The sequence below is a fragment of the Vipera berus genome (assembly GCF_964194415.1).
Source record: "Vipera berus genome assembly, chromosome: 7".
NCBI classification, from domain to species: Eukaryota; Metazoa; Chordata; class Lepidosauria; order Squamata; family Viperidae; genus Vipera; species Vipera berus.
In genome coordinates this window covers 27,856,098-27,878,938 of record NC_138209.1, presented here as the reverse complement: position 1 = coordinate 27,878,938, position 22,841 = coordinate 27,856,098, and the positions used below count along the sequence as shown (strand labels likewise).

The 22,841-nt window shown below is 36.5% G+C and overlaps 1 protein-coding gene across 4 annotated transcripts in view; it reads right to left on the bottom strand.

Moving 5' to 3' along the window:
• LRBA (LPS responsive beige-like anchor protein) overlaps positions 1 to 22,841 on the bottom strand; it is a 370,944-nt gene that overhangs the window by 2,126 nt on the left and 345,977 nt on the right. For all 4 annotated transcript variants that reach the window (XM_081332066.1, XM_081332069.1, XM_081332068.1 and 1 more), the window contains 4 exons: positions 17,828 to 17,995; positions 6,275 to 6,376; positions 4,573 to 4,769; positions 220 to 371 (listed from right to left, as the gene is read on the bottom strand). In XM_081332066.1, coding sequence (XP_081188192.1) covers positions 220 to 371; positions 4,573 to 4,769; positions 6,275 to 6,376; positions 17,828 to 17,995 — 619 coding nt within the window. The remainder of the gene's footprint in view (positions 1 to 219; positions 372 to 4,572; positions 4,770 to 6,274; positions 6,377 to 17,827; positions 17,996 to 22,841) is intronic.

The window sequence follows — 22,841 nt, the reverse complement described above, 5'->3', positions numbered from 1 at the left end:
TTTTGAAGTAGGAATTTGTTCACTTTCAAAAGAGCCAATGGATGGGAATAACTCTAAAATAAACATGCTGTTTTTAATCGTTGACTTGTGCATGCTAACAGCTCTATATTTGAAAAAAATCTTATATGAGATATATGATTTTCAGTGCTTCAAGATCTACTACCAGTATAAAAGTACAAGACAAAGGGGAGGGGTAATTAACATCCAGATCTCTCTCACCTTTGGTCATATGAAAGAGTCATGGATCGGATTCCAGCATCACAACCAGGATAGGCAAAAAGCTGCTTGAAGTCATACACTTGCCAAACCATAACAACTCCATTGTCTCCTCCTGTAAGGAGATACTGCCCATCACGGCTTAGCTGGATTGCCTAGAAAAAGGAAAGTGACTTTAAATAATGAAACAATTTTCACATTAACCTTCTATTCCTCAGTTGCTATTACTTATTCATCTCATAAGACCAGGTTACTTTTTACGAAGGTGGGATCTATAGAAAAGAGATGTTAAATAAACACATATTTTAATCATTATTTTTGAATGTAAAACATCAATATAGTGGGAACTAGGGCTATTTGGATTCTAGGGTATTAATTCTCTAATGAGCCATAATGATAGATTACAAGAACACTTGCTATAAAATGCATTATCCCACTCTTCTGGAATTCTATTTATTATACATGTTACCCTACGAAATGTGCACCATTGTGCCCACAGTAAAAAAAATGACAATAAAGAATATCTTATCTTAAGAAAAAAAGGAATATACACTTTTTTATGGACTGATGCTGGCTACTATTGCTAATGATCTTTTAAACAATAGGTCTGTATATAAGTATGGTTGTTTGAAGACAGAGGTAATGGCAACAGCTCCTGTTTTACTTCATCTAAGAGCAAGATTGTGTCATGATTTCTATTTTTTACATACAAGGATTTAGAAATTCATGCTACCTTTCAATCCCAAATCAAAGCATGGTTTGAAGACCAGTCCACACAGCTGTATTCTTTTATTGACTCTTCATTCTACAACAGGGATGTCAAACTGCCAGCCCAAGGACCGGACATATCACGCAGAAGCCACACCCATCCCATTGCCAGCAATGGCAAAACAGTCCCGATACATTGCGCAACATCATGTGATGTCACGAGTTTGACATGTTTGCTCTACAAGGCATGCAGCATGATTGTTTTGAGCCTAGGATCCGGTCTTACCAGCCTCATATCCATGTCAGTGCAATAATCACCGAGACAGCATAAGAAATGCTCTTTAGGCATACTTCTGCCATATAGAACATTTTGCCATGGTAACATTTCTAATCCATCTGCTCTTTTATTAATTTATCAATAATTAAATTATCTTTTAAAATGTATGTATATCCAAATTTCATGTCATAGTTGTTATATCACAAGACTAAAAGTATATGCTAAGAATTTTACAGAGCAACACTCACCTACATATTTGCTCCATTGAGATGCCTAGCAATCAGAAGAATATTGAGTACATTGCTTGTACATAAATGACTGCAGATGGAAACATGACAAACCTAATATGTTGTTTAAAAAAATGCAAGACTCATACTAGCTAACAAAGTAAGTATAATTATTTGAAAGATCATTCATTATAACTAAAATCAATACGTTTCTTTTCCTTGTCTCACAAATGGCTATCTCCTAAGGCTATTTTTTAAACTGCAGTGAAGACCATGACAAATAATTATTTGCTACAGTTATATAAAATTAAGCTGATGAAAATCTATTAACCCCATGGTTATGGTTCATTTGAGTCTTATACTGGAGGCTTTTTATTTATGCTATATTAAAAGGTAAATTAAAGCCATTAATCTTTAACTCATCTATCAGTGAACTCGGTGTATTTCAGGAATGAAAATAATGGGATTTGAACTTTACTAATAAATGTGGAATTTCAATGACCTATCTAATTGTGAATGGAAACTGAATGGAAAGAATGTACCTAAACATCAAAATTTCACTTCTATAGCATGCCTTCAACATTTAGCTTCAACAATTAGAAAATTAAAAAAATGGTATTTCTCAAATTGGATAGCAGAAGGTTTAAATATAAGATTAGTTTTAATATAAAAAGTATTAGGAATTTTACTATTTCAGATACAAGGGGCTTCAAACCATAGTTTAAGACATTCTTAATATTGTGTGTTTTCTAGTTCACACTTCATTGAAGAGTCTCAAAACTCAAGTTTTTGAAAGACCATTATTTACACACACAAAAAAAACCCAGACCTGTCAGCCTGACAATATTGGTATAAAGCAGCAGGAGACTGTAAGATACTTGACTTTTCCAAACAAGACTCAGGAAAGAAAAATAAATTGGTTCCGTTGGGTGAAATAGCACGTTGGCCTTGTTTAGGGTAGAATAACTTTAGTTCTTTGGACTGCCTGCCAACTTAGATTTAAGTTACTCATTAAGATATCTAAACACTGTAAAGCAGATCTGCTGTGATATTCTGTTAACCAAAGTTCTACTGAGAAATGCAATATTTAAAACAAAAACAGGTGGAAAGCTTTGATTGTGCTCTGAGTATATCCAGACAGCCTAAGTTTTTTTGGTAGCATTTCTTGTACTTGTGTACAAGATAGTTAGGAGATTAAATAAAACAACTGGAAATTTCAGCTTTTCCAACATTCTGCAAACCACGTTTGCATGGGTATAAGAAAGTATTCTGAAATTTCAACAAGAAATAAAAATTTTACTCCATATATTACATTTTATAATACAAACTGAAGCTGCTGGACTCTAGTGCCTTGGGCAGAGACATTTTGAACACAGTTGTTTTAATCTTTCAGTTACCACTTAGCTTACAAAATGATAAAATACAGAAGCTCTGGGGAAAACACCATGAATTGTTTGAGAATAAAACTCATCTGGGACTGTTTGGGAAAAATAATAGCATGGGATTGTATATACCAATGGCCTGGATAGATCATTTCCATTGCATAAAAAAAATGGCCTTGCAAATGACAACACTGCAGAAATTGTTTTACCAAGCAAAAAATTACAGGATGTTTTATAGATTTACTGACCTAGCTGACAACATTATCACAACAGAAAGCAGCTATCAGCATTTTTATTGTAGGAAACATAAAACAAAATCACTAAGTTGAAGAATTAGGATAAGATACAAATACTTGAATATGAATGGTGAAGGAAGGTAAGAACCCTTTTTTAATATAGCTGGTAATGATCTAAGTGCATATAATAAGAACATGCCTATAATATTCCAACCCTCTTTTTCTTATCTTCCCCAATTTGAGCAGGTACAGCAAAATACAGCAAATACATTATCTAAATTGAGCAACAATGACTTCTAACAGTCAACTAAAAACAGGATTCTGTGAGGCAAAGAGTCCATGCAAATCACCTCAAAATAAAGGTTCTGGTAGATTTATTCCCAGGAAACTAAGTAACATTGAATGTTAAAGATGGATCTTCCTTCATTGTTGAGAGCACAAGATGTTCAGTGGTTCCCACACTCAGGGCATTCAGACTATCACCATTTTTGTTTTCTGCATGAATCCTCCAGGGGTTTCTCATATTCCACCACAGTTGCAATAGTAGCACCCTAGTCTGATCTCCACTGAAGAAGCTCAACAAATAATACTGTAGTTCTAATGTGGATTTGTTCCATGGTGAACAAAAGCAGCAGAAAAGAGCAATGGGTTATTTTTTTCCAATTCCTATCTGGAGCCCCAGCTGGTATCAAGCACTTGTCTAAGTGCAATCTGATCATTCAAGAACCAGATATGTTTCTCATTTGATGTTGCTTTGCCCACACAACTATCATTCCCTATTCACTTTCTCTGTTGTTTCTGTTAAATTTTGACTACCCTTGTTAACAACCAGACCAAACTGAATTAGTAAAACCTTGTACTATAGAGATAATAAGATTTGTGTGTACATCCCACATCCAGGATTTTGTGAAACCAGAAGGCTATGTAAGATGAGTCCATTCTCTGACAAAAATCAAACGAATAAAAAAATTATTAAATGTTCTTTTGAAATGAGGATATAGTTTATGTGTAGATACTGGGCTCGTCCATAGTGATGGGCACTGTGTATATATAACTATGTCTTCCTGAGCTTTGGGTGCAATACAGTATAACTCTAAAAGTTGCTATGAAATTGTAATTTCTAAAAAAGATAGAACGTTATTGAATATACAAAATAATATAATAATATTCATTCATTCAATTTAAATTAAATTGCATTTTCTTTTTGCCTGTAGCCATTTTTTGCAGAGCAGCCCCAATATGCTATTCAAGCCAAGTATGGCCCACAGTCTAAAAAAAGTGGTGTGCACCATATTGTGCAGGAAAATATCACATTGTTTCTATTTTGATTTATGAACATGCTAAAAATTAACTCCCAAACTAATGTCTGTTACTACTGATTAAGATGCTATAGTTATTTCATATGTGACATTAAATAATTTATAAATTATACAAGTATTCAATAATTATCAAATACAATATAGCAGAGTGAGATATATTTTAAAGGACGTAGATTTAAAAATAAGACTTTAATATAAGATACTCACCCTGATATTATCATCTGTTTCCATAGTGGAGTGTAGTTTTCCATTCACACTGAATACACAGAAATGACCATTGTCATAGTATATAACACAATGACCCTCCCTTGATGCTTGAATAAGTTTTGCTTTCACACAGTTTTCAGGAGCTTCTAATGTCCTCAGTAGATCCCCATTCATAGAATGTATGAGACATGGTCCTTCTGATGGGGGAGATTAAAAAAATACATCCATTAAATATTCAATATTAACTGGTTAAATATACTAAGTTGATTTGGCTTTACTAAAATAAAAATAACTCTGATTTTAATGTTCAGTTCTAAATAATATCTTAATAGTTATTAACAAATACTGGTAGATGTACAGATGACAAACAGATGTTGCTGTACAACAGTTTTCAGAATCAATCATGAATTGCCTTATTAGAGCTTCTGGGAAGCACAAAGTTATGTGGAGGGTAATAGGTTGCTCCTGCAGTGATTGTACCAATTCTTTGCCTTTGTTTAACCAAACCTTTTTGCTCCTACTGCTGTCCTCAAAAACCACATAATATTTATATGAAGCAAGCATGCATGTGTCTGTTTATTTGAATCTATTTATGTGGTCTCCCATCTCACAAATGAAACTGGGTGGCTAACAAATTTTAAGAATACACACACACACACACACACACTATATACAAAATACATTTCCCAACCAACACAAAGTAGTTCCTGAAAATGCCATAAACCAACAGCTTGGGCTCAATTACTTTCCAAGTCCCCATGCCTGGGAAAACAAACATGTCTTCAAAGTTTCTGAAAGGTGAGCAGAGTTAGGACCATCTGTACCTTAGGCAGTACAATGTTCCAGAAGGAAGCCAGATCTAAGGAAAAGGCTGTGTACTTGGGTCCTTCTAGGTCAGGGGTGTCAAACTAGTGGCCCGCGGGCTGGATGTGTCACATGCAGGCCACACCCACCTCGGCTCCAGGAAGGCAAAAAAGTTGTGATATGTTACATGACGCAATCGAGTTTGATACCTGTGCTCTAGGTCATAACTCTTACTGATGGAACTGGACCATACCCCTTCTGCCCAACTTAATGGGACAAATAAAAACTATTGGCACACAACAGAAAGCTATGCAAAGGCCCGCCTGGCTACAGCTGCCACTTGCTTTCTGAACAAGAGACTTGAGTTCTGGAACACACCCAAATTGCACACATTTCTGTATGCAGTAGTGCAATCCCACCAGAACTAAGGGTGAAAATGATCAGAGGAGATAGATTAAAGTCTCTCAAAACCAGAAACTTTGAGAAGTCCATCACCAATTCAGCCATGGAGTCCAGCAGCTCTGCCAGGGAGGTTGCTATACAGCATCAATCTCCTTGGCACAAAAGCAACACTCCCATCTGATCCCTGGACACAAACGTAACAAACAGGGTTTCATATCCAGTCACCACTGGGATAGCATCTAGTATACCACCAGAGAGTCCTGTATGACCAGGTCCACTCCACCACTCTTTCTCCTAGGTCTTGGCTGATAACCACACCTCAAGCTCAGAGGACAACCCTACTTTCAGCAGCCATCCAAGATCTGCTGTTTCATCCATGATGAAATCACAGATATAGGAAGCTGATATTCTAAATGTATAAGCAACTTCATGATTAGATTCATTATTATAAGAAATAAGTATTTCCAAGAAAAGCTTTAAAAAACATAAAATGTACCTTTAGAACCACTTATCACTATACCAAGTTCAGCACAAATTGCTGCACAGGTAATCTCATAATCATGTCCAGTCAAGATTGCCCGAGGAGTAGCAGTTTCACCTGTAAGGAGATCAATAATTATAATTAATGTATTTGAGAACTTTCACAATTAAGCAAATGTATAATTCAATGCCAAATAACAAAAAGGAAATATTTGAACTGGAATTATTCTGTGCATTTGGTTGTCAGTAGATACCTTGTAAAAATATATTTTATAGAGCATTCAAAATCTGAAAAAAAAGTAATCTCACAAGTGCACAAGACCAGTTTTTCACCAAAGCAACCCTTCCACATGGCAAACTATAGATGGGAGAGATATAGAAAGAACTCTTTTCGGCTTAAGAAAGCAAACAATAGTGCAAGGAGTTCCATTTGTATATTAAAACAACTATCCATGCAAGATGTAACTCAACTGACTGGGACCATAGCCCAGAATTTTAAATTATCATCCTAAAGCATAGAAGCTGCTGCAGCTTCTGTCCTACATTGCATTTTGGGAACATTAGGTACTGCTTATGGGATTTTATGGATAAATTGCATCCACTGATCTATTCTCATCAGCATTTCTTTTAATTTGCATAAATTTACACGATCTGTTCAAAAGGCATTAAAACTGAATCTATAGAAACTTGAATAATGATGCCAGTTAATTTGGCTGCTATTATTTTAATATTCTATTGCTTCAGTAATAGCACCGATATTTGGCGTATTTGCATATATGTTTCATTTCAGTTTCTAGTAATTTCTAGTAACTTGTACAAATTTTATAATAAACATCTTCGCTTTGCATTTTAACACAACCCTTGATTTATATTTCCCAAATGTGCAATACCTAATATGCAAACTGAAATGCAATTTTCTTTCTCCATTTATATCAAATTGTGAGTTGCGGTTCTTCATTTAGTCAAAAGTAGTTAAACTACAATTTCTGGAAAACTGAATATGATATATATGCATTTTTCCATGTACCATTCTAAACATCTAGAGTTGGCTTTGAATATAATAGTACTACTTTCATGAATTAGGACTTTCAGATAGAACCTTTATGAAGTGTATCAGACTCGTGTTTACAAAGGATGAGTAGTGCATGTTTATAATAAAAGATGTAATAATCTATTCATCCAAAGAAATATAAGTTATTCTGGGATTCTCAGACCCATGTGGCATTTGAAAGATTTATGAAGAATATTACATAATAAAATCAAATGTTTAAATGCTAAATATCCAGTCAGTCACTCAAATAGTTTTAAAGCTTAACATTAGACACAAGCCAAAAGCAATACAAGTAGTATGTTACTAATCACAGTAATATGCTATTAAACTATAGTTATAATAGATGCAGATATATATATGTTACTATATATATATATCCCCTTCATGGATTACTGCCTTGTCGTGGCGAAGGGGCTTGCGTAATTCAATGAAGCTATGAGCTATGCCGTGCAGGGCCACCCAAGACGGACAGGTCATAGCCGAGAGTTCTGACAAAACGTGATCCACTGGAGAAGGAAATGGCAACCCACTCCAGTATCTTTGCCATGAAAACCCTATGGACAGTACCAAAAGGCAAAACGATATGACGCTGGAAGATGAGCCCCTCAGGTCGGAAGGCGTCCAATATGCTACTGGGGAAGAGCAGAGGGCTAGTACTAGTAGCGCCAGAAAGAATGAAGCGACTGGGCCAAAGCCGAAAGGACGCTCAGCTGTGGATGTGTCTGGTGGTGAAAGGAAAGTCCGATGCTGTAAAGATTTTTTCTCCATAGGAACCTGGAATGTAAGATCCATGAATCAAGGAAAACTGGACGTGGTCAAACAAGAGATGACAAGACTGAACATTGACATCTTAGGTATCAGCGAACTAAAATGGACAGGAATGGGTGAATTTAATTCAGATGACCATCAGGTATACTACTGTGGGCAAGAATCCTTCAGAAGAAATGGAGTAGCCTTCATAGTCAATAAAAGAGTAGGAAAAGCAATACTGGGATACAATCCTCAAAATGACAGAATGATCTCAGTTCGAATCCAAGGCAAACCATTCAATATCACAGTAGTCCAGGTCTATGCCCCAACCACCAGTGCTGAAGAGGATGAAATTGACCAGTTCTATGAAGCACTACAGCACCTTATAGAACTAACACCAAAAAATGATGTTCTTATCATCATGGGGGATTGGAATGCTAAAGTAGGAAGCCAAAAGATAACTGGAATAACAGGCAAGTTTGGCCTTGGAGTGCAAAATGAAGCAGGGCACAGGCTGATAGAATTCTGTCAAGAGAATACGATGGTCATAGCAAACACTCTTTTCCAACAACCCAAGAGACGGCTCTACACATGGACATCACCAGATGGTCAACACAGAAATCAGATTGACTATATGCTCTGCAGCCAAAGATGGAGAAGCTCTATACAGTCAGTAAAAACAAGACCAGGAGCTGACTGTGGCTCAGACCATGAGCTTCTCCTTGGAAAGTTTAGGCTTAAACTGAAGAAAGTAGGGAAAAGCACTAGGCCACTCAGGTATGAATTAAATCATATCCCTGTTGAATATACAGTAGAGGTGACAAATAGATTTAAGGAATTAGATCTGATAGACAGAGTGCCTGAAGAACTATGGACAGAGGTTCGCGACATTGTACAACAGGTAGCAACCAAAACCATCCCAAAGAAAAAGAAATGCAAGAAAGCAAAATGGCTGTCTGAGGAAGCTTTGCAAATAGCTGAGGAAAGGAGGGAAGCGAAAGGCAAGGGAGAAAAAGAAAGATACACCCAATTGAATGCAGAATTCCAGAGAATAGCTAGAAGAGATAAGAATGCCTTCTTAAATGAACAGTGCAAAGAAATAGAAGAAAACAATAGAATAGGGAGGACCAGAGATCTTTTCAAGAAAATTGGAGAAATGAAGGGAACGTTTAATGCAAAAATGGGCATGATAAAGGACCAAAATGGCAGGGACCTAACCGAGGCAGAAGAGATTAAGAAGAGGTGGCAAAATTACACAGAAGAACTATACAAGAATGAGCTTAACGTCCCTGATAATCACAATGAGGTGGTCACTGACCTCGAGCCAGACATCCTAGAATGTGAAGTGAAGTGGGCCTTAGAAAAGCTGAGCAACAACAAAGCTAGTGGAAGTGACAGTATTCCAGCTGAGCTATTCAAAATCTTAAAAGACAATGCAGTAAAAGTGCTACACTCAATTTGCCAGCAAATTTGGAAAACTCAACAATGGCCACAGGATTGGAAAAGATCAGTTTACATTCCAATTCCAAAGAAAGGCAGTGCCAAAGAATGTTCAAACTATCGCACCATTGCACTCATTTCTCATGCTAGTAAAGTCATGCTTAAAATCCTACAAGCTAGACTTCAGCAGTATGTGGATCGAGAACTACCAGAAGTGCAGGCAGGATTTCAAAGAGGCAGAGGAACTAGAGATCAAATTGCCAACATACGCTGGATCATGGAGAAAGCTAGGGAGTTCCAGAAAAACATCTACTTCTGCTTCATTGACTATGCTAAAGCATTTGACTGTGTGGATCATAACAAACTGTGGCAAGTTCTTAAAGAGATGGGAGTACCAGACCATCTTATTTGTCTCTTGAGAAACCTATATGCGGGTCAAGAAGCAACAGTGAGAACTGGACACGGAACCACTGATTGGTTCAAAATTGGGAAAGGAGTCCGGCAAGGCTGTATACTGTCGCCCTGCCTATTTAACTTATATGCAGAGCACATCATGAGAAAGGCAGGGCTAGATGAATCAAAAGTTGGAATTAAGATTGCCGGAAGAAATATCAACAACCTAAGATACGCAGATGATACCACTCTAATGGCAGAAAGTGAAGAAGAACTAAAGAGCCTCTTGTTGCAGGTGAAGAAGGAGAGTGCAAAACTTGGGTTGAAACTTAACATTAAGAAAACCAAGATCATGGCATCTGGCCCTCTCAATTCCTGGCAAATAGATGGGGAAGAAATGGAGGTAGTGACAGATTTTATTTTCCTGGGCTCCAAGATCACTGCAGATGGGGACTGTAGCCAAGAAATTAAAAGACGCTTGCTCCTGGGGAGGAAAGCCATGGCAAATCTAGACAGCACACTAAAAAGCAGAGACATCACCCTGTCAACAAAAGTGCGTATAGTCAAGGCTATGGTCTTCCCAGTTGCAATGTATGGCAGTGAAAGTTGGACCATAAGAAAGGCTGAGCGCCAAAGAATTGAGGCCTTTGAACTGTGGTGCTGGAGAAGACTCCTGCGAGTCCCTTGGACCGCAAGGCAATCAAACCGGTCAGTCCTAGAGGAGATCAATCCTGACTGCTCTTTAGAAGGCCAGATCCTGAAGCTAAAACTCAAGTACTTTGGCCACCTAATGAGAAGGAAGGACTCGCTGGAGAAGAGCCTAATGCTGGGAAAGATGGAGGGCAAGAGAAGAAGGGGACGACAGAGAATGAGGTGGCTGGATGGAGTTACTGAAGCAGTAGGCGTGAGCTTAAATGGACTCCAGAAGATGGTAGAGGACAGGAAGGCCTGGAGGAATGTTGTCCATAGGGTCGCGATGGGTCGGACACGACTTCGCAGCTAACAACAACAAATATATATATATATATATGTTACTGAATGTTTGAACTAGCAACTTCCTTGTGACAGCAGGATCTGTCACAGAAGTACGTTCTGAGAGGTATTCAATCTAATAAGTTTGTCTTTTAAAATATGTAATGAGTGTAGGCACATATGACTATTGAAATAACTTATGTATAATTTTTAATTAATGAAATGCTGGTTACATGGATTTGAAGGTGATATATTTAAAAGCTTATGTTATTTTTTTCCTTGAAGGGTCCTCCTCCTAATTATAAAACATGAGTCTTTAGAAAAGTCAGTCTGCTTCCTTTGATAATAATGTTAGGTACTTGAGTTTTCCGTGCTTCTGATGTTTCCAAATAATGGGCTCAATTCAGAAGTTGGTGGCAGAATAGAAGAGATTTCTTACTGCCTCATAAGATTGTCATGGTTTTCACCAAAGCAAAGGGAAAGTTTTACTTTGTAGCTGTTTTAAGGGATGTCATCTCAAACTTCTTTAGACTTTTCACAGTGGCTTTATGTCTTCTTTGAAATCCTTGGCTAGTGATTTCAAAGAAGTGAGGCTTTGTCCCCTAAACAGGTTTATGGTTACTTTAAGGAAGGCTTAAACTTATGTTAATTTTCAGCCTTCTGAAAATCTATAGGAAGATTAACAAAATGAAATGAAACATTTTTGTTTGTATATAAATAACTGTTTTTCAGTTCTAAAAAGGGTTCTCTAAAAGAGAATGTAATATTTGCACTGTTGTGAAGAAATTACTATTTTTATTTCTTTCTCCCAGGTCTGATTTTGCAATGGAATTTTTTTTTAAAAAATCTGCATTTCTTTGAGAGGTAACTGAGTGAACTCACAGTAGTGACTTGTATACTGTATATTGCAACATTTGTTTCAATAAATTCCAATAGGAATTGCATTCCATTCTATCTTTGTTTTACAAAATAATCATTCTTTTAAAAAAGAACTTTTCCTAAAACGAATAAAATTAGGCTACTTAGAATTTATGCTGGAAACCATCTCGTGGCTATGTTCACTGTTACTGACATTTTATGTTCTTTTTCCTGGCTGCTGTACATTTTATGATTTTTATATATTGTTTTTTATCTTTTAAAAATATTGTTAGCCATCCACAATCCTATGTTGAGTTGGGCATCCATATAAATATATTAAATAAATTAGGCAAGCAGCTGAGAGCTGAACAAAACCTTCTCAGTCAGTATAGCATTCTAATAATTTAATATGAATTATACTGTCAAATTATAATTGTTACACTGCCATCTGGCTGCTGCTTTAGTATGCTTATCTTAAAAGAAAATAGATTAACAAAACTTAAAATGCATCACATAAAAACCTGAAGTGATTGTCAGAGTAAAACAAAGTTATTAAATATTTAAGTCTGAACAAAATTCTTCAATCAGGAACAAACTATACATGGTTTAGAAATTGCTGCATGCATGCACACAACAGCATGTCAGATTGTTACCAGGAATTTACAGAATTACATTACTGTAATTCTATCCTTTTATTCTAATCCAGTAATTTCATAAAAGTATTTTAGGCTGAATGAACAGATTAATAATATAAATAACTATAATATAAAAAGCCTATAACTCAATGCCATACATATGGTATACATTATGCATATTAGTATATGAATATTACTTTGTAAAAACAAAACATAGCATTGGTTATAAATCAACAAACAACTGGAACGTAAAGATCTGGATTACATCATGGAGCATTAAAGCATTCTGGTCATTCTTTAGAATTTGATGTGTTTTGTTTCAGTTATATCCGAGGTTAAACACAGAAGTACTGAAAAACTGTTCTGCATCTAATCTGAAACTACTATTCTAGCACTCTATAAAGTTAATACTCAGTACCCATATTTGTGAGCACAGTGGGAGAAGAGGAATCAATAATTAGCACCTATTGCTGGAGATGACCGCAGAGTGTGAACTGAAATTCTCACTCAGGTGTGGAACATCTAGTAGACCCATGGTGGCGAACCTATGGCATGCGTGCCACAGGTGGCACACAGAGCCCTCTCTGTGAGCATGCACATCGTCACCCCAGTCCTAGGCCTTCAGCTGGGTTTTATAAAACCTTTTCGCTTTAGGCCTTCACTGCCATGTGCAAAAAAAAAAGATTCAATCATTCAATCAATTTCAACTTATCGCAGGAAAAAAAAAGATCTCGCAAAGTTGGAATTGATTGAACTTTTTAGTCCCACCCAGTCTGCTGTTACCACCGCAGCCATGCCTAACCAATGGGCCACACCCACCCAATGGGCCATGCCCAGCCAATAGGCCACACCCACCCGGCACCTGACGATACATAGATGGGTTTTGGGTTGCAGTTTGGGCACTCGGTCTCCAAAAGGTTCACCACCACTGTAGTAGGCAAACGAGAATTATATGTACAATCAAGATAGGGGGATCCTGTAAGCTGGTGTTTCAAATTCTTCACAGCCCCTTTACCAGCATCACTGGAAGAAGCATCTGCATTTTCTTTTGTGTGACTGTAAAGATCTAATCAGAGGGATGTGTATGTGTTGACTGTGTTTTTTGCTTGTTTTTGTGCTTGATCCTGTTGAGAGATAGGCATTGGAGAGGAGAGTCTTGATCACATGAACACAAGGGAGGGTGCAATTGAAGGAAGACACTGGCAGCATTCTGAGATGCAGCTTCATTTCCTCTCCCATAGGATGCATTAAGGGATATTTTCTCAATTTGATATCTCCACAGCCCCTAGCTGGTTCCAGGTCGTTTCTGAAACCAATCTTTTTTCTTAACCTACCAGAACTAAATTTAGTTTTATTGTGTTCTGTTTCCAGGGAACAACTCTGCTGAGGACAAACAGATCAATGAACAGACATATGGAATCCCAATCCCTTTTACATAATTTCTCTACAATATTTCATATGAGTGGAAAATAAACATGAAGTCCAGAAAATTAAAGAAAGCAAAAGCCCTTCTTTTCAAATTGATTCTGAATTAATACTATAGAAGTTTGGATTGTGCTGTCATTCATTTTGTTCATACTGATTTTACAAGATACCAGAGAAAAATGTTATGTATGAAAACTAAGCCATATACAGTGTATTATGAGCATTCAAGATGATTGAACAACTAACTATTATGACAACAATTGTGTTATATATTCTATGCTATGTGCTATATAAAAATACCATCAACTCAGGTTCGAGACCAGAGCACCACACAATGGGATGAACTCTCATCCTTGCCCCAGCTCCTGCTGACCTAGCAGTTTGAAAGCATGCAAATGTGAGTAAGTAAATAGGTACCACTTTGGTGGGAAAGTAACACTGCTCTGTGACATCATACTGGCCACATAACCACAGAAATGGATGGCCTTGAAATGGAGATAAGCACTACCCCTATGCAATGACTAAATGTAGAACCTTACTTTTTTCACAAATGAAATTCAATGGTGAAAAAAGTAAGGTTCTACATTTAGGCAAGAAAAACCAAATGCACAGGTATAGTATAGGTGGTGCCTGGCTCAACAGTACTAACTGTGAGAGGGATATTGAAGTCCTAATGACAATCACTTAAATATGATCCAGCAGTGTGCTGCAACTGGCAAAACAGCCAATGCCTAGTCCTAGGCTGCATTAACAGAGAGATAGAATCAAAATTACAGTACATGAAGTGTTAATACCACTTTATAGAGCCTTGGTAAGATCACACTTGGAATACTGCATCCAGTTTTGGTCACCGTGATGTAAAAAAGCTGTTGAGACTGTAGAGTGCAGAGAAGAGCAACAAAGATGATTAGGGGACTGGAGGCTAAAACATAACGGTTGCTGGAATTGGATATGTCTAGTTTAATGAAAAGAAGGACTAGGGGTGACATGATAGCAGTGTTCCAATATCTCAGGGGTTGCCACAAAAAAAGGGAGTCGGGTTATTCTCCAAAGCTCCTGAGGGCAGGACAAGAAGTAATAGGTGAAAACTAATAAAGGAGAGAAACAACCTAAAACTAAGGAGAAATTTACTGACAGTTAGAACAATTAATCAGTGGAACGACTTGCCTCCAAAGGTTGTGGGTGCTGGAAGTTTTAAAGAAGAGATTGGACAACCATTTGTCTGAAATGGTATAGAGCAGGCATATCAAACTGCTGGCCTGTGGGCCAGATGCGTCACGCTGAAACTGCGCCCACCCCCATTGCTGGCAATGGGGAAAAAGTCCTGATGCATCACGCGATGTCACGTGACATTGCAAGTTTGACATGCCTGGTATAGAGTTTCCTGCCTGAGCAGGGGGTTGGACTAGAAGTCCTCCAAGGTCCCTTCCAACTCTATTATTCTGTTATTCTAACTAGCGTAGGAAAATCCATAGGGGAATCAGCAGCAATCAAGCATATCATTGTTCATATTGTATATATGACACTGAATGTTTCTGTAACTAGTTATAAAGCAAACCCTTAAAATTATTCATGATAGAAAAGTGTAACATGACACAAAAACTATAAATACATCCTGTAATCAGAAATTTTAAACTCCCAGAAAAGAAACTCCATAGCCCGCATGATATTTAGCTATTCATTCAAAGGCAGTTTGATTAGTCCATTTTAATTGTTGTATGATGAAAACTAAGTATCTAAAATCAAGCTGGCTCTGAAGTGAATTTCATCTTTTCTAATTATACTTAATGAATCCAAGTTACCTTCTGGAAGCAAGTATTTCCCAAGTGAACATATTAACAAAATGACATACAACTGTTAAAACAAAACTGGAAAAATTGATGTTTCTGAAGTGCAGTGGGAAGGATTTAGTTTCACTATTATGAAACAAAATTTTCACACAGTATTACTACGCCGAGGATTGCATTTCAGAGGTTCAAATATATGCCAGCAGATGTCACTCTAAGATGCTTGGTTATAGTTAACAAAAATGCCTTTAAAAACAGGTCTGGATGCTAGTTTTAAGGATGCTGCGAAACTGACAAAACTGTAATTATTTTCAAGAAAATATTTTTTTTAAATTCATCATGATTAATAAAACAACTAATTTGCATGTTCAAGAGTTCATAAAGGAAATATGACTAGTACTCTATATACCTTTCTAAACATACATGCTAATACTTCAACATTATCAAATGATCAGAGTAATTTGTGAAACATAATTTTCTTGTGTAAAAGTATTATTTTATTTTTAAAGAATCTATCAGCCCTATCATTTACTTTGTTGCAAATACCTTGGAATTTTCATTCAAGGCATCTATTGGTATTGCTACTATCTTTACTTTTTTTTGTCACAATTGTTGTTCTTCTATTTCCAGGATTATATATTTTGTAATTTTTTTCCAGTTCTTTCCTTCTATTTTGCTGTCTTCAGGCATTGCAAAGTCTACTATCCAGATTTTTTTGTCTTTCTTATAAATAATTGTTAAGTCTAGAGCAGGGGTGTCAAACTCAATTTCATTGAGGGCCGCATCAGCATTGCGGTTGCCCTCAAGGGGCCGGGTGGGTGTGGCCAGGGTGGGTGTGGCCTACTGGGTGGGCGTGGCTAGAGTGCATATGGCCTACTGGGTGGGCGTGGCCAGCTCTACATCGTTCGCATCAAGGGTGCCTATGGGGGCCTGGGCAGGAGTGGGACAGATCTGAGGGTCTCTGGCAGAAGGAGGGTCTCTGGGCCAGGGCCAAGGCAGTGGGGGCCGTTCCCTCACTGTTTCCAGGATGGCTTCGCGGGCCACATGAAACCACTTCGCGGGCCGGATCCGGCCCCCGGGCCTTGTGTTTGACATGTCTGGTCTAGAGTGTTGTGTGGCAGATGCTTGTCTGTTTGAAGCACTTTAGCTTCTTCATTTTCTACAACTTTGTCTTTTTTGTGGTCTTAACAGTTCTTGCTTGAAGTGCAAGTAGTATTTCTTACGGATATTCCAATGCACCATTGCTGATACATTGTCATGTCATTGTTTGTGTATTATTATTATTATTATTATTATTATTATTATTATTATTATTATTATTATTATTATTATTATTATTATTATTATTATTATTATGTCATCTTTTCAAATCAATTTATCTTTTTTATTTTATTACTATAATGTATAAAAAAGAAAAAGCAAACAAAAAGGCCAAAATACAAACCAGTATGAAAGAAAACCAAACAAAAACTTGCTATTGCAACTGATATGTAAGAGCAAGTCAGTTTATAACAGCAATAAAAACTTGTTACATATCATTACTGATAGTTACTATAATCATATTGCTTGATCTTTTCATTTTGTCTGATTAAAGTCAGAAAGTAAACACATTTCTTCATTTCTAACCACCCAAATAATTTAGTTTCATTCCAAATATGATAGGTCCACAAAACTTCTTCATAACTTAGGAAGATTTCAGTATATCGTGAAATATCAATTTAACAACTTTAAACCTTTAAAAGAACTTAGCGCTCTTATATTTCTCATATATACACATAGATCAATGCACATACTATTTTACCTAAAAAGATTACAATTATATTTGAACCAATTTACTCTTTTTATTTCTCTGTTCATAAAACAGCTCTGCAATCTCAAAGATGCAAAGAGAACCAAATTAATTTACCCAAATATCAGGAAACTTTTCCAGGCATTTGATTACAGATGCCTGGATCCATGAAAGGTTACATGCATGAAATGGTTTTTCTGATTCTGCAAATGTTGGGATTTTTTTTTATTTTTTTGGGGGGGGGAGGGGAGGGGTTGAAATCACAGATTAAAATTGCTCTGGAAATAAGGTTCAGTAGAATAACTTGCAGTAATTACATCTAATGAATAAGAATATGGTGCCTGTAATCTTGGGAAATGTTTCTTGCATATTTGACTCCAATGTTGTCCTTGTCTATCAATTCCTCAGCTTTAACAGTATTTGATGCAGGATTTGCCATAGATAAAAATCAGAATAAAGATCTCCTTACCATTTGTGTTATCACCAATGCTATTGGTTTTACCATTCCAGTACCATAGCAGCAGTGTGGCATCACGAGACCCTGATAGAATATAACAGTTTCCTCCAATATAAGATTCAGAGCGGCCAAGGCAGGTAACAACATCCCAATGTCCAAACACAACTTGCATTAGTTTTCCTGAAACATACAATTTTTTCATTCATAGTAAGATCACATCTTGTAGGATTCATATTGATGGATGAATTGATTCCCAACCTCACTATATAATTAATCTCCAATGTTCTCTAGAGTTGGAAAGAATATTAAAAGGTCCTGGTTGTTCTGGAAGCCAAGGCACTGTCGGTCCAACTAACTTCTGAGAAAAAATCCTGTTTCCACCATTTAGTTTATTTAGCCAACTGACAATTGTTATATGCCTTGATATTTGTTTAGCATTGTCAACCATTACACAGGATAATCAATTAGTATAAAAAAGGACTTCGCAAATTATTTGCTAGATTTCTACTCCTGATTATTGAAAACAAAGGTTTAAATACACATAATGGCAAAACTGTAAATTTCCTTTATTGTTTCATTCTTCTATCATTCAGATAAGAAATAATTATATTTACAAAGTACCTTGTCCATTTAAAATCCATTCATATATTATTCACAATGAGGGGAGCATGGTTTATGGCAGTCCTATAAAGTAGCTGATAATAATTACTGCTGAGACAGATATTACATGATGCTCCTCTGGTATCCTAACAGGTATTCATACATATTCAGCCATTCAGTTCATGGTATCTGAAGTACCTAGACTCCTTGTTTTTATTTTCTTATTTTTAATGCATAATTAATAAGTTTATTCAGTGAAGTGTGGACAAACAGAGAAAGCCACAGAGAAAGTTAGTCTCTGTAGTCAGCCAATCAAAGAAACAAATATTTCTGAAGTTTGTTTTGAAAATGCTAAAGTGTTGATTTTATATTTGTTAGAAAATATAGAAAATGACTTATACTGGAGTCAGATCTCATTAATATTTTGAGAGCTACAATACCTTTTTTTTTTAAAAAAAGCGCTACTTTTTGCAGTATTGACTTTAAAAACCTATCTGAAAATAATATGCACCATTATCAGAGAGTTGATTGAAATTCTGCTATGCTAGTTGTTCTCAGAATACATAATTTACAACTTGCTATAGACTATTCTTATAATCTTATCCTGTAAATTTTTCCTTCCTTTCACAACTTAGGAACAGGACTGATAATTACTGTAATTATAGCCTTTCACCCAAATATTCTTTGAATACTCAAAACAAAATGTAAAATGAAATATATAATGAAAAATTATTTTGCTTTTCCATTATGTATTAATGATTTACTTTAGCTTTCTACAAGTGTTCTATTATACATTTTAAATATGCAAGAGTTTAAGTTATCTTTTATAGAAGTTTATTTCTCAACTATACTGTTTGCTTAGACAAAGGAGGCAACAGTTTTCATGATCCAGAGTGGCAGGTGCAGAGGCAAGTTATTTGCAGGAATGCTTAGTGTCATGCTCTGGATGTGTCAATCAATGGAGCTCAGGAAATACCAGTATGCCTTCTATGTTGTAGTGTCTGTTATATGGAACAACATTTCCTTCAAGAATCAAACAGATCTAATTCTATTGGCCTTAAAGACCTCTGTTATTTCTTTTACACATTAAATAAATGAATATTTTATTTATTTGTACTGTATTACTGTTGATTTTAAATGGATGCTGGCTACCCAGAGTCATGTGATAAGATGTGCAGCTATATACTGTATGCCTTTTAAATAAATAAATAAATAAGTAAGTAAGTAAGTATAAAACGACAAGCAACAGAACAAGTTCAGTTTTGAGCTCCAAATAGGCCATGCAATCTACGGATGCAACTGAATGAATTAAAGTGGTTTCTACTCGAGCCAAATGGATTGCAAAAAGAAGTATGTAGTGGCCAGAACACCAGCTCCAGAACTACATGTTAAACAATGAACAGATGGAACACATTTGTTTGTTTCTAGATGCTACTAGCCATAGTAATTTGAACTGTTTAAATTCCCAGAACAGATCTGAATCATACTAAGCACAAGAGCACTAGCATGGAACTACAGTTGTATTATGTTTCAAGTTTCATGTATAATAAAATCACTGAAAAAGGCCTTCAGTCAAAGCCATTCCTACTAGTGACAGGATCAATACATCACAATAATAAGATGAAGATATAATGTGAAATGACACACGTATCTTAGAAATCAGTCCTTATAGACTTTTTGTGAAAAAAGAAAAAACTTTAAGATTTTTTTCCTGAAAAAAGAAACAAAAATGAACTTATGATTTATAGATTTCATGATTATAAAGGGAAGAGTATGAAAAGCAAGAAACTTTCATGTAACTGTAGAAAGAGGGGGCAAAATATAAATGAATTTATTACTTCTGTTAGTAGTTAATAATTTTTTATTGTATTTTTCTTTTTCCTTCTTATGTGCATCTATATCTTATCTACATCTTTTTTTATATTTTTACATTTGTATCTTTTCTATCTCTTTAACTCAAAATTTGTGTTTTTACTTTATGCAAAAACTACTTTATGTGTATATGTGTGTGTGTGTGTTTGTGTGTGTGTATGAGAGAGAGAGAGAGAGAGAGAAAACCAGTGATATAATGAATCAAGTCATGAGTCATACATTGCAACTTAATAGCCTTGTTCTGAGGAAGAAAAGCAGAAGCCAGATGCAAATATTAAAAAGACCAAATGACTGCAGCAATAAGAAAAAAGAATGTGGGACTTCAATGCAGATACCCAAGATATACAGGAAATGGAAAATATAGGAATGGATTTGTAACTGAGAAAGGTAAAGGGCCAGCATAAACCTATTGTTGAGATACAGTATGTGGATTCAACAATGGTTGATATGCACAACAACCATACAAACTAGTGAGTGAATAGCTCCAGAATGCAGGATTGCATTTATTTATTAAATAAATAAACCATTTGTACAGTATGGTATACTAACTATACCAATTTATGGACTGGGATAGTCTAAACACTAGCAATTACAAGATATGGATTATCACCTTCTCTCTATAGACCTTTCCTTGTATTTAGCTCAGAAGCTTTAGTTGATGTAGTTTGGGACAAATTTACTAAGAGAAAAGTGACCACATATTGTTGAAACAAATGAAATAGCTACTGACCAGGGAGAAGTTTACAAACATGTGATACACAAACCTCTAATCAACTTGAAACCAAAATGTTTGCTGAATTAACATATCACTACATATTCCAAGAGTGGCAGAGTGAGTCATTTACTTTTTATAAATGAGTTGGTCTTTTACACAGTGACACCACTCTCTGGAGTATTTTCCTGCTATAATCCATGGGCCATCTACTATTACATCTACTAGGTACCCTATGGCACGATTCCTTTACATGAACATTATGGAATATCAATCCTCCCTCTAATCTTATCTTTTTAAATAGTATATTTATCATATTTTAATTTACTTTTAATACTGTGTTTTAGTATTTTTATATTATGTTAGAGATGAAACTGCAGTTTTATGTTTATTTATTTATTTATTTATTTATTTATTTTATTGCATTTATATACCGTCCTATTCCCGAAGGACTCAGGGCGGTTTACAGGGTAATTAAAAACCAAGATACAAAAGTTAAAAACAAATTTTAAAAAAATATATATATGTCCCTGCATAAATAAAACCCCAATTAAAATAAAATTAATCCTCAGCCTGGGCCAGAGAGCTCGAAGAGCCAGGTCTTCAGGCCCCGGCGGAATGAACAGAGGTCGGGGGCAGTCCTCAGCTCCACTGGCAGCTGGTTCCAAAGGGCAGGCGCCCCCACTGAGAAGGCCCTATCCCTGGGTGTTACCCGCCGGCAATCTCTTACCGGTGGCACCCTGAGAAGACCCTCCCTGTGGGAGCGCACTGGATGAAGGGAACTTGATGCCGGCAACAGGTGTTCCCTCAGATATCCCGGACCCAAGCCATTTAGGACTTTATAGGTCATCACCAGCACGTTGAATCTCACCCGGAGGGCAACTGGAAGCCAATGCAGCTCGCGGAGTAGAGGTGTTACATGGGAGTATCGGGAAACCCCCATCACAACTCGCGCAGCCGCATTCTGCACCAGCTGAAGCCTCCGAGTGGTCCTCAAGGGCAGCCCCATGTAGAGAGCGTTGCAGTAGTCTAAACGGGAGGTCACGAGCGCATGAGTGACTGTGCGTATTATTCAGCACAATGTATATTTTTAATATTTATTTACAAATGTTATTCTTGTGGTTCGGATGGAAGCAGGAATTAAAATAATAAAGAACATGGAAGTGGTAGATTTTTGTGTGTATTATCCCTATATTAGATCTTCACAGATTTGTTTTATTTTATAATAATGGGTGCATGTCATTATAATAATCTAAATAATATTACAATAGTTTCAACTTAGTCTATTGTGCATTGTGTTCTTACATTCCTGTTATATTTTGTACTATGGAATACAATAAGAAAAACATCAGGAATATACTGCAATTATGTATTTTAAAGAGGTAAGAAAGTGGAAAATAAATTGAAGGTAGAGTTTGCTTTGGGAACCCAAGGTAAAAACTAACCCTGACCTTCTTCAACCAGTCAAATCTTCTCTTGTCCTGCAAATCCAATGCTCCCTAAAGGTAAAAGGTAAAGGTTCCCCCGCACATGCGTGCTAGTTGTTTCCGACTCTAGGGGCCGGTGCTCATCTCTGTTTCAAAGCCGAAGAGCCAGCGCTTGTCTGAGGACGTCTCCGTGGTCATGTGGCCGCCATGACTAGACGCCAAAGGCGCATGGAACGCTGTTATCTTCCCACCGTAGTGGTCCCTATTTTTCTACTTGCATTTTTACATGCTTTCGAACTGCTAGGTTGGCAGAAGCTGGGACGAGTAACAGGCGCTCACTCTGTTGCGCGGCACTCGGGATTCGACCCGCCAAACTGCCGACCTTCTGATCAACAGGTTCAGCATCCTAACCCAC